General features: G+C 42.3%; 1 protein-coding gene across 1 annotated transcript in view; it reads right to left on the bottom strand.

The window, feature by feature from the left end:
* Nucleotides 1-12946, bottom strand: part of MTMR7 (myotubularin related protein 7) — a 36941-nt gene that overhangs the window by 5185 nt on the left and 18810 nt on the right. The window contains exons 6-10 of the mRNA XM_069976553.1: nt 12002-12136; nt 8954-9086; nt 1598-1707; nt 1229-1354; nt 1075-1124 (exon numbers count right to left, since the gene is read on the bottom strand). Of these exons, the coding sequence (XP_069832654.1) occupies nt 1075-1124; nt 1229-1354; nt 1598-1707; nt 8954-9086; nt 12002-12136 (554 nt within the window). The remainder of the gene's footprint in view (nt 1-1074; nt 1125-1228; nt 1355-1597; nt 1708-8953; nt 9087-12001; nt 12137-12946) is intronic.

A 12946-nucleotide genomic window follows, 5' to 3' on the forward strand; every position in this document is an offset into this window, starting at 1 on the left:
TATTCACTGTCCTTTTACCTTTTTTTTTTTATACTGAATTAAATGGACCTTTAAAAAAAGACACACCCAAAAGGACCACCATTCTATCCGAACTAGAATAATGTCGTTAAACACCAACCATTATGCGATACTCAAATTAAAGGAGAAGTCCGACAAATTACCAATATAAATTTATTATGGGAAATGCTTATAAAGTGTTTTTTTCCCTGCACTTACTACTGCATCAAGTTTTCACTTCCAGGATAAAATGGTGATGTCACGACCCGACTTCCAGAGCTGTGCAGGCTGTGGCTGCTGGAGAGGATGATGGCAGGGGGACACAGGACACTGGAGGGACACTGAGCATCCCTCTGCCATCATCCTCTCCAGCAGCCACAGCCCGCACAGCTCTGGGAAGTGAAGCCTTGATGCAGTAGTAAGTGCAGGGAAAAAAATCACTTGTGCATTTCCCATAATAAGTAAATATTGGTAATTTGTATAATTGGGGGGGGGGGCAGTACAATACTCAAATACATTTAACAACTGTTATTTTGAGCATCAAATAACTCCGTTGAAAATGGTTGTGAACATGTCCTAAGGCTGCATTCCCACATTTGAAACCCTAAATGCAGTTGAAACCATGTTTCCATTTCCTCACCAATGCCAGGATTATGAGCAACTCCCTCTGGTATCCTAGTTTCAGCCACATGTGGGGACTGCAATGTGGAAACACAGCTGATGCTCATTAATAAGATTCTGCATCCATTATAAACACTCATGGGAGGTTTACCCGAAAAACTAGTTTGGAGGAAGATTCATCAAGCTGTCTTATAGTAAGACTGTCCTGTGTTGCCCAAAGCAACCAATCACAGCTCAGCTTTCATTTTGCCACAACTCTTTAAGATTTGAAAGCTGACCTGTGATTGGTTGCTATGGGCAACACAGGAAAGTCTGACTAGAAGATAGCTTGATAAATTTCCCTGCATCCTTTACTAGCAGGAACCGCCATTTTTTACCTAAATAAAATGTAGCAAAAGCCTATGTAACTCAAAATTCATAATACTCTTCCAGCATGTGCACTGTGACTGCCATTACCTGTGATTGAATTTATGTCCAAATGAAATCCAGTCTTTTTCTATTAACACCTAATAATAATTGGAAAAAAAAATTACATTTAAAATTATAATAATATACAAAAATCAGTATCAACAAAACAACATCACTACATGTGTAATAGAAAAGCTCTTACCATAAATCCTTTGATGGTTCTGTAATAAGGGTCAAGTAATAGACTGGATATAGAGCAGACCTGAGCAGTGCGGTCCCAACCATCAGAGCAATGAACAAGCACACTGGCGCCCTCTTCTGATACAGCCTGAATGTGAATAATAATAGCATAGTCAATGCACGCTTTTCATGGCAGTGGTGGAAAAAGCAGGAGCAGAAGTTTTATATGACTGGTTTCTTAGGCCAGGCTCATAAGAGTTGTTAAAAGCTGCACAGACAAGACAACTGTCAGTGGAACATGGATGTAGAAGAGCATCTACTATACATCTGAATACCTTCCCCAAAACTACAATATGGATGTAAAAGACACAGATGCAACACAGGTGAATACCTTTGTAATGAAGATGCCAGCATCCAGTATTGTCTTGATGTGTTTTAACCATCCAGAAGATTCAAGACCCCAAAGAAATTCACCCATAGAAGGAGATCGGAGCTCACATACTGCATGAAGAGAACAATATACAGACTTTATATTCATATTGTATGTAAAAATATTCCAGCTCCACGACAACTATTTCACATATGTACAGTATATTTAAAGGGAACATGTCAATCTGCAGGCATCATGTTAAGGAGGAGCTACGGCCCTTAAGGGTCCATTTACACAGAAAGATTATCTGACAGATTATCTGCCAAAGATTTGAAGCCAAAGCCAGAAACAGAGTATAAACAGAGATCAGGTCATAAAGGAAAACCTGAGATTTCTCCTCTTTTCAAATCCAATCCTGGCTTTGGCTTCAAACCTTTGTCAGATAGTCTTTCTGTGTAAATGGACCCTTACTCTAGAGGAGGGCCGTCCCAGGGGGCATATGGCATCCTGACCCCGGCTCACCCCACCCCTGCTTTTGGTATAGGGCAGCGTGGACACTGTGACCAGTCTACTTACACTATGTACTGTACACAAACACTTCTGAGTAGATATTGCATACTGGTTTCCCAAGAAGCTGAACTCTATTGCAAAGTAGAACATAGGTCAACACGTATATGAGGTTAGTGCATTCCATATCTCTTAACATTGTCAGGAGACCATTGAACTGTACATAAAGTGCTAGGTATATACACAAACCTACACATTTATCGTTAATGTATTAACAAGATCAATATCATTGTTTATCCTGAGCTTCTTGACTAGAACTACCAGAACAATAAGGCTATTATTTTCACACAGAGTATTTTGGTCAGTATTTGTAACCAAAATCAGGAGTGGAAATGGCCGAGAAAAATTATAAGGGAAAAATTTTTGTAAACATAGCCTAAAAGTACCAGAAGTACCGGAGCAGTGAGCAGTGTAACTCATGCTGCATAGGTTGCCACTACTGTGGATGCAGCATTTACTTTTGCTCTTCAGAAAGTAAACATGGAAGTGCTCTAATGGTATTCTAATTGTTTGAAAAAAATCTGTACAGTCTGGAACTGTAGTAAAAAAAAAAAAAAAAAAACTAGAAAAACTACCTCTAGTTACACCTCTAGTTCTCTGCTGCTCTACTATAGTATCATTTGCCTTGTATCAGAGAGCAGGTGCGGATCCTCTAATTTGAATAGTTGTTGTCTGAATATTTCATTGTTTTCCCCCTTTATCTCTTGTACTGGGAGCTGGACTTCACTGCAGAGAGCTATAGGGGTTACCACCTTTGGTAGTTGTCCCGATGTAGATGGCGGCAATCCCAGTGAACCAAAAGACACCAGTGTGGAACAATGAGGAGACTGGCAGAGACAATTGTGGGTACAGGCCAGGGCTTTAGGCAGGAAGCATAAGATGTAGTTACAGATGGGCAAACTGGTCAGGGTGAGCAGCACAGGTTCATAGTAAACAGTCCAGGTTATACACTGGAGGGACAAAGCAAGTTCAACCGAGCAGCTGGAAAATGTAGTCAGGAAACAGGCTGAGGTTATACATGGGAAAAAAAGCCATATAAAGAACCTCCACTAAAACACAATGGAACCTTTGCTCATGCAAGATAGAGCGGGTGTGGTGTGGCTTCCTGACATGGCAGGTGACTGGAAAAAGATGAATTTGGATGTGCACACTGGCCCTTTAGGAAACAGGATTGGACATGCATGTACACTACGGACAAAGACAGAAGCAGATGCATGGCACGGACCAGGTGGTATAGATTGGTGGTAAACCAGTGGTTGTGCATGCTGAGAGCAGGAGCATACTGACAGGAGTGAAGCACCAGTGTAACATGCACAATGTACACATTGGGGGAGATTTATGAAAGGGTGTAAATACACACCTGGTGTAAACTGCCCACAGCAACCAATCAGAGCTTGGCTTTCAGCTCCGGTACAATATAAAAGGAGCTGTGATTGGTTGCTGTGGGCAGTTTACACCAGGTGTATATTTAAACCCTTTCATTAATCTCCCCCAATGTGCGCACTTCCAGAAGTCACACATTTTTTATCTGTGTTAAACCCCCCTTAAAGCCTAGTGTTATGTAGTCAACATTTCTATAGGAACCTAGATAATCCTCATAGAAAACATTGTGAGCCTTGACAGGTGGCCCTGGGGTCAAACAGCATTCAGACTACATCACTCCTCAACTCGGGGTCAAACACAATCAGTCAGGAAGCAGGAAGTGGCAAGGATTAAATTCCGCAGGTACAACAAATACAATTGTATATTATCTTTAGAATATTTTTAGCAGAAGAATGCAGCTTTACCAAGAATGATATAATAAAAGCCCAGTGGTCAATGTTCTTTGTGCATAAAACATTCACATAGCATAAAAATAAGTAACAATGCACAACAGTGACGTGATAAATCTAAAGCTTCCTTCTTGAAGGAAACTATCAAGCTGTGAGAAGACGACATCCTACGACTCCACAATGATACGTTATGATGGAATGATAATCTCGGAGTTGGCCGCCTGCTGGGTCCTCACCTCTTACTAGGACATCTAGAAAAAGAAATACCTTGCAATTCACAGAATGATCCCTGAATAATATTTCCTAGTACTTAGGGACGTTTGACTACATCCGTTTTTCGTGGAAATGAGAATCTACAAAAGATAAAATGGGGAAAATGTTCTATTGTGCAGTATATTAAGATCTGTGGGGGCTTCAAAGTGTAAAATCTGATGTGACCATCAAAAAGCAACATAAAGCCCATTATATAAACTGTATGGCCAACTGGGATTTTCAGCTACAGGGGAAACAAAATATTTGCTCTTTTTCAGGTTTGGAATGGCTGTGGTTTATGAATGGAGAGATTTACTAGGAGCACCACTATGTTCACACGCTGTACAAACAGTGTCCGTTCCCCCATGAACGTCCGTTATTTAACACTACCTACGGCCAGAAGTAATGATCATTAATTCCAGCCGCAGGTAGCATTAAACAATGGGTATTCACAGCGGAATGGCCATTGTTTGTACAGTGTGTGAACATAGCCTAAAAAGGTAAAAAGTTTTTTTTTAAATTTATTTACAATAACAAGGTACAATGTATTATTTAGTAAGTAAATTAGTTTAATGTAAGAATTTGTACAGCGCTAACGTTATACGCTTTCTAATGATCAGTTAAGTAAGGTTAGCATTCAAATAACATTCTAGTCACATCATGTGTTTGGGGTATGTTGCCAATATACTGTATGTCAGTGTAATGGCAAAAAGATATGCTGGCATGTACTGTGGCATACCCAGGACAGGCATACTGGGGGACTTTACTTAAAGGGATGGCCACTTTATAGTAAATTGTTCAGAATACAGTATTAGGAACTGTACTCACTGTATATACTGTCATCAGCTCCCTGTGTACCTCAGAGAGCTAATATCAGACTCCCCTCCTCCAGGCTGTGGTGCCCTGCTCTGTGGTGAGTCTGTCCGTAAGATGGCTGACATGGAGAAGCATGACCATGCCCCACCTCCAGTGTCCACTACTGAGTCTGTATATGCTTATGGAGGACACCTGGGGCGGGGTATTGTCACATGCTCCTCCATGTCGGCCATCTTATTGACAGCCTCACCACAGAGCAGGGCAGCACAGCCTGGCGAAGGGGAGCCTGATTTAACCTCTATAAGGCACTCGGGGAGCTGCTGTCAGTAAGTACTTAAGTAGTTACTAATACTGTACACAGAACAATTTTACTATAAAGTGGCCAACCCCTTTATGTAAAGTGTCAATCTCTCAACCACTCTGAATTTATTAAGGCAAGCTTGCCTCTCAATAAATCGGGCATATCTGAGCCTGACTGTGCGGCAGCCTCAAAAATTTATGCTAGGTCAGAGCTGGTATAGATTTTTACCACAATGGCACACAGGGAGGGCAATGCCACATTATTTCTAGTGGCAATGCAAAATACTGCAGTGTTGTCCCATTCAAGTGAACTGGCATTGCTGCACTTGCAAATGTAGTCTACTACTGGTGTCTACATTCAGTCTAATCCCCCGAAGTATACTCAAAGTGAATTTGTGACCCCCTGACTGTCTATTGAGCTGGAGGCACCGTTAAATAGATATCAATAAAAGCATTCAGAACACAGCTTTGTTGCTTATGTCTGTGTTTTTATTTTAATAAAAACATCTTTATTTGGGGTGTGAATAGCTTTAAAGAGGGGGAGCCTATTATTTAGTGTCCCCCAGCCCCTCAATGCCACACTGTGTTGTATGCCTGTCACTTGCATAATCAGAAACATATACTCTGCATACAAGACAGTGAGGTGTAGCGGTGCTAGGGCCCTACAGGAGACACCCCTTGGCTGGGTCCTTCTCGGAGGGATATCTGGCAACTTCTGTGTCTCAAGACTCTTAAATGAGGCTCCACTGGCTCTTCTTTTGCATATCTATTAATTTGGCAGATAATTTTACTGGCTCCTTTAAAAACGTGCATGTTCAAATCTGTTAAAGGGGTAGTGCATCTTCCCCCCCCCCCCCCCCCGCCCCCCCCCAAAAAAAAAAAAAACCCAACACAGACAGAATACATGTTTACCATCCCTCCGGTGACGATTGCTGTTCGAATTTCCCACCGGCTGCGCCCCCGCCATCTTCGGCCGCCGTCCTCACTTCTAGGTCTGGGTCCAGTGAATGGGAGAGAAAAGGTTGCGGGTGGCCTTGCGCACCTGCAGCCTTTTCATTGGCTGGAGCGCATCACATGGCTTCCAGCAAGCTCAGCCAATCAGGGCTCAGTGTTTTGTTATGTATATTTTATTTAACTTCCGGGGAGGGGGAGGGGGTGAATTGGACCAGACAGCTTATTAACACACATTACAAAGTTATATAACTTTGTAACGTGTTTTAATTAAGCAGAAAAAGAGAAATGCTGCACTACCCCTTTAAGTGTGTATGTTTTTATTTTATGGAGAAATAGAGATCAGCTGCTGCAAGACGCCTCTAATTGACTGAACATGATGAAAAAAACATGTTCATTTTCCAATGACAGACCTTGGGACTGTTTGGGTTCACACAACAGATCATCTCACAGTTCTGGAGAAATCGCCAGGTTCAGACATCATGACCACGTATACAGTTCATGAACGTACCCCATTCATTGTATCTGTCCTGAGGAAATCCAAAATGAAAGTGAACTACTATAACCTGTTTATCTTACAAACCAAAGGTTACTGACGCACTAGATCTAAACTTAGTACCACAGTCCTGGTTCATCCACTTTCCCTGCAGATCATGTTACCTGAACTTATGAAATTTCCTACCAGGCTGAAAACAGAGTCAAATCTGGAGGCAGCGGACTATGTAAATAAGAGACCTGTAACATGCACAGTCCAAAGTCAGGCCCAAGAGACCAGCAGCTACTCTAATATGACGTGTACAGATATGTCTCACCACCCTCTGTAGCCCTGCTGTCTGAGACATGGCTCTCACATGGTTCTCTAAAGGACAGGACAAACTTTATCCAGCAGTCACTCACATTTGTTTATATTTTCTGCAATCAAATGTCCCTCCAAGTGCTATTTTAGTGTTCTGAAATCATAAGAGTGTCTTTAATCTATGATATAAACATATATATGGCAAAGGTCATGTAATAAGACCTATAGGTGCGGGTTTTAGGACAAGTATTCATCACTTTTTAGCCTTTAGGGCTTTTGTACTTTAAACATTTTGCCATTAATTTTAATTATTAAAAATCTGGAGATCATGCATAGGTTTAGAGCTGGAGTGTTGTGAATGAATTATGCGAATGTGTCAGCACCTGGGCTGGTCCCGAGGTGCTGACAGTGTAGTGTGTCCCACATTAGGCGTGTACCCCGTGCCAGCAACGGCGCATGCGCGCATGAAGATTCTGTCACCGGAAAGCAGGAGGGCGGGCCTCAATGACCAGCCACGCCAAACAAGGAGGAGGCAGTAGTGGTAAGGCATGCCTAAGTGCAGCACGAACGCCTCGCTGCTGCACCTCCATGACACTTGATACCAAGGTAAAGGGACAGATTGGGGACAAACTATAGCACTGCGTAAAAAAAGGAATGAGAGGCCAGACAATGTGGGACACACATCTGCACTACACTTTCAGCACCCCAGGACCAGCCCAGGTGCTGACAGATTCCCTTTAAAGGGAATCTGTCACGATTATGTTGCATTCCACTTTGTCTGCAACATGTTATAGAGCAGAAGGATATATAGTGTTATGAGGAAAATTCCAGGATAATTTGTAATTTATTCTTGTAAAGGTTCAGTGGTCATGTGGTTGGTCCTACTCAGTAATTGGCAACTATCTGTGAAAAGTGTGCCTACAGAGAAAGAATTTAAAAGAGTAATTCCAAACGGTAGAATGAATTATGTGAGAATTAGTCCTTTTTTGGCCATAGCAAACTGGTCTTGCCATTTTGCTTTGTGATATAAAGAAAACAATGATGACAGTGCTGAAACGACCCTAGAGTTCTAATAGGGTATGTTTTAGTGTCTTCTAGGGATGGTCCGAACCCACCGAGGTTCGGGTTCGGATGAACCGGAACGCTCGGCATCGGATTCCCGCTGTCTGCTCGCTCCGTGCAGCGGGCGGATCCAGCGGGAGGACCGCCTGGAAAACTGGGATACAGCCTATGGCTATGGCTGTATCCCAGTTTTCCAGGCGGTCCTCCCGCTGGATCCGCCCGCAACACGGAGAGGGCAGACAGTGGGAATCATTACCGAGGGTTCGTACGAACCCGAACCAAACTCGGTTCGTACCATCCCTTTTTGGTTTACTTTGCAACTAACATGCACCTTTTTGGGAGACCAAGGCTTCCTAAGTTTCTCAAATGTTGTGTCAGTTTTTGATGCAGATGGCACATTTAAAATAATAAATCTGGTTCTTCATCTTGATGTGGAGGTCAACCACACTGAAGAATTGTAATAGAGGGGGCAGATATTGCAGCCATTTCTAGGCACCACAGTTGCAGCTAAAATCTATGCTATTTCTGAGCTGACTTAGAACCCTGTGCATTGCGCACAGACAGCTCAGATCCACTGGATTTACTGGGAAGCATGCACCTCTCATCAGATCCAGCAAAGCAAACGCAGGTAGAGTTTTACAGAGCATTAAATCAGCTGTGCTAGTAAATCTCCAGCTATACGTCTTGATATCCTAGATGTTGTAGAGGAGATTTATGGATTTAACCACTTTACCAGCCATAAGCAGCATTTTGACCATGAAGAAGAAGCCACTAGAAATATTGATTTCTTTTACAGTTTAGTACTGGGGTCCAGGACCTGTAGGTTATACATCACATAGGCCATCATGGAAGAATATTTACCTTCCAACATCTTCTGTAAACTGTTCCTCATCACATGAATATTCTCAATGCCAATAAACTGAAACTTGATATCCGAGTAGTTGTCTTCATTCTCATAACCTTTTCCTGCTGCTCTGTTGGCCATTGCATTTAGCTGGAAACATATCAAGAGGTCATTCTAGTTAAGCTATGTAAAGCCTTATTTACAGAGAGTTGTGTGAGGAAAATAATCTATAGAAAATAAATAAGAGAACTATCAGGGTAATATTATACAAACACAAATGATCATGACGGATATGCTCATGTACAGTGGGTACAATAAAAGAGTTTAAGCACTTTAATTGCTAAAACATGTCCATGTCCACATTCTGGAGAACGGTTTTACAAAGTAAGTAGTACAGCATCGACTAGGTTTACATATGTATTGGAGGCCTCTGGGCCTGAATGGAGCATCAAATGCAGAAGCAAACCTAGTCTTAAAGGGTTGGTGTCACAAAGAAAACTTGGTCTATACTGATGCATTATGTAAAAAGAAACATATTTCCAACATACAAGCATTTCTTAAAATGTATTGTTTAAAAGATATAGACTCACTAATCCCACATGTGTTGTTTTGTTTCATTATGTATTGCCCATGGTTACGGCCCACTCGCCATCCACTTTCTTGTTTTGCACATGCTCAGTTCAATCATCACATGATTTGTCCCATTAGTACTGGCAGTTGGTTTTCTTTTCACATGCAAGCAAGGGGGATTGTGGGAAATGGTTGCACTGTTGCATGGCAACACCAAGTTTACAATTTAGAGACAAAACCAGGGAGTGAATAGATACATGAGGAAGGAAACTGGCGCAGTGGTGTAACTATTACTTTACAGAAAACAGCATGTTTGTTCCCCTGCGTGCGTATGTATGTGGAACAAATCTGATTTTCCATTCTTTTCTTCATGACAACACCCCTTTAAGTGAGTTTTCACCCACTATACAGCTCTCAAAATCTGACTGTGCCTGGTAGTAGCATATTGGGGGTAGTGCCACAGGGGCGGTGGCCTTGGAAGCAAAATTCTTAGGAGTGCAAGACCCAGCAGAAAAAGGGAACTGCAAATAGCATCAGGTGGCAGCTAAAGGCTACACAGCTTTCCATCACCTGACCTAGCAGAAGCTGGTCCATTCTAGACATGGCCAATTCCATTCATAAAGAAACAGCCACCTCCTGCTCAGTACCTTTCTCTTGCACCCAGCTCAGCAAATGTAAAGTGAATGGCATTGCATACAGTGCACCTCTGTACAGGACCATGGAGTCCTGGGATAGATGTGAGTCCCTGTACCTGTCTGTACTTTATGAGGCGCACTTTGCCAATAGTATAGTGTGCCACAAAAACAAAGTCACCTGGTGTCAATCATGCCAGCCGCCTATTATATTGTATGACATGACTGAGCTCAGAGCTCTTATGAAGGATTAAGACAGACAGGTAGGTGAGTGCACCTATATGCTTAAAGTGACACTGTCACCCCCTTAGTGCATTCTGACATCTCTACACAGGTGTAAAGGGTAAATTTAGTGTTTTTCATATCTTATTTCATATCATACGTCATGGTGCTTGTTCAAGTAAAAAGTGTCCTTTTATCAACTGCAGATTGTATTAAGTGGGCGTGGTCTCGCGGCACTAGCGCCACATAACCCCGCCCACAACGGCACGGTTGGCCCCGCCCCCTTGACGCCCATTGGTTGTCCAACGTAAAGGGGGTGGAGTCTAGACCTTTCGGCCAGCCTGTTCCAATGGCCGGCGAGGGGGCGGGGCCAATTGTGCCGTTGTGGGCGGGGTTATGTGGCGCTAGTGCCGCGAGGCCACGCCCACTTAATACAATCTGCAGATGATAAAAGGACACTTTTTACTTGAACAAGCACCATGACATATGATATGAAATAAGGTATGAAAAACACTAAATTTACCCTTTACACCTGTGTAGAGATGTCAAAATGAACAAAGGGGGTGACAGTGTCACTTTAAGGGCACACATCACAATGCTCCACAATGTGATCAGCAGTAATAGGGAGCAGGGATAACTTTCATGCACTGTAGTTAATATTGCTGGGAGCTTTGGGCTGGCACTAAACATGGGTCGTAGCTGTAAGGACACAAGACTGTTACTCCATGGAGGCATTAGGACTATCGCTGTTAGGGGGGGAACTACAATGGTGGGAAAATGTTAGCATTAAACCTTGAACAACAAATTAGCAAAAAAAAGATGCATTCCTGTTCACAAGGGCCAAACAGTTGCACACCTTAGGCCTTGTATGCTTCTCCACAGCAATGGTAGCTACAGTAGCATATTAATGGAATCAGTCACTACATTGTACAGATGAACCATACATTGACTTCCACAGAAAAGAGGAAAAGCAGAAATGGTGAGTGCATAACATAGAGAAGACATTGGGTGGCAGCACTTCCTATCTAACAAAGCAACGTGTAAAAGGAATGAGGATGAAAGGTTATACAAACAAGGATTCATCTGCAGCTCATCTATTCATTTCATTGTGTTGCTCTTATTCAGGCATTTCATTGTTAACTGTAGATATGGCCGTGTATGGCTTTGACAAACAATGTGCAATTTATATAGTATTGGAAATGTATGCATCTTTAACATCAGATTGTCTTCTGTACATTAAGTGAGTTCAAAGGGCCTTTCTGAACCATATAGGGTTGGGATCCAGGAAATACACCCTCTACAACCCCAGTTTATTCAAAATGATAACCACCCCCTCCATGAATATTTTATTTTATCCATAATCTCTGCTGAACTGTGTCTGATTATATTTATGGCTGACATAGCTGAATCACCATGCAATGAGAGCTGTCATCTGCATTTCAGCAGTATGAGTGTACTAGGTATGATTCACACCATCAGACGTATTGGACCTAAAAGCTTTATCCTAATCTATAATGGACCTGTAAGACAAAGGCTGCAGTAATATGGAACCATATTCCAGCTTTCAGCCTCCACTGATTTATATTTGGCCCATATGAGGCTCACCTCACTTTTAGTTGCTTTTTAAAATAACACACTTACTTTTGGTCGGGTATCGACAACATAAAGGAAATCACTTCCTGGATTTGCCTTTTTTATCGCCTGTAACATCTGCTCATCTTCAAGACAGCGAGCACTGAAGCCAGATAGGGGTTGACTACTTCGACATATGGAGGCCTGCAGGAAAAAGAAGCATTAAATACAAATAAAAAGGACTGGTTACTCATGTTATTGAAATAAGTTATTACTGCAGTGCATCCAATAAATTACCTGTCCTTCCTATTATTACTGATTGATGATAAGCTCCTCTTATTAAGCAGAGTAGTCAGAGTCTCTAGGTGTAGAGTGTTGTCATGCAGAAATTGTTCAAAAGGATGTGAATGACAGGAGTAGTAGTGAGATCACTCAAAATCCTGCCCCCCCCACCACCACCCCCAATCTGAATCCAGGCCCTAAGTAGTTCTGTCTTCGTTTGTGGCATATAGGAATCTATAAGGGAACATGGCTCATCTGCAAGCACACATATATTATATTGATTTCTTAAAACCTCTATGAACACTGCAATAGAGCCTGCTTGAACATATAATTTTAGCAGGTTTGTCCTGATATGACACCAACCATGCTCTGACAGGGCAATTGGAGGTCATAGACTAAAGATGCCTACACACCTTCAAAAACTATCCTGTCCTCCCCATATACACAGTTGAATGTTCATGTGTTCTCTATTTGGAGGAGGGAAAAGCCTCAGCCAGACAGCTGTGGTGGTGGTTTAGCTCTTCGAAAAGGGGTAAAAATCCATCACGCCCGATCCCTATCTCCACCGACATCTTCTATTGGTGGAGACTCGTGAGGCACCCATACGCTTTATACTGATGGCCAAAATATATGGCGACCTTAAAGGTGTCCATACAAGTTAGACAAATGTTTGACTGAGTGTATATATGGCCTCTTGACTCTCCCCCAAATGAATAAACCAAGTGAGACAAG

The sequence above is a fragment of the Dendropsophus ebraccatus genome, chromosome 7 (genome assembly GCF_027789765.1).
Source record: "Dendropsophus ebraccatus isolate aDenEbr1 chromosome 7, aDenEbr1.pat, whole genome shotgun sequence".
NCBI classification, from domain to species: domain Eukaryota; kingdom Metazoa; phylum Chordata; class Amphibia; order Anura; family Hylidae; genus Dendropsophus; species Dendropsophus ebraccatus.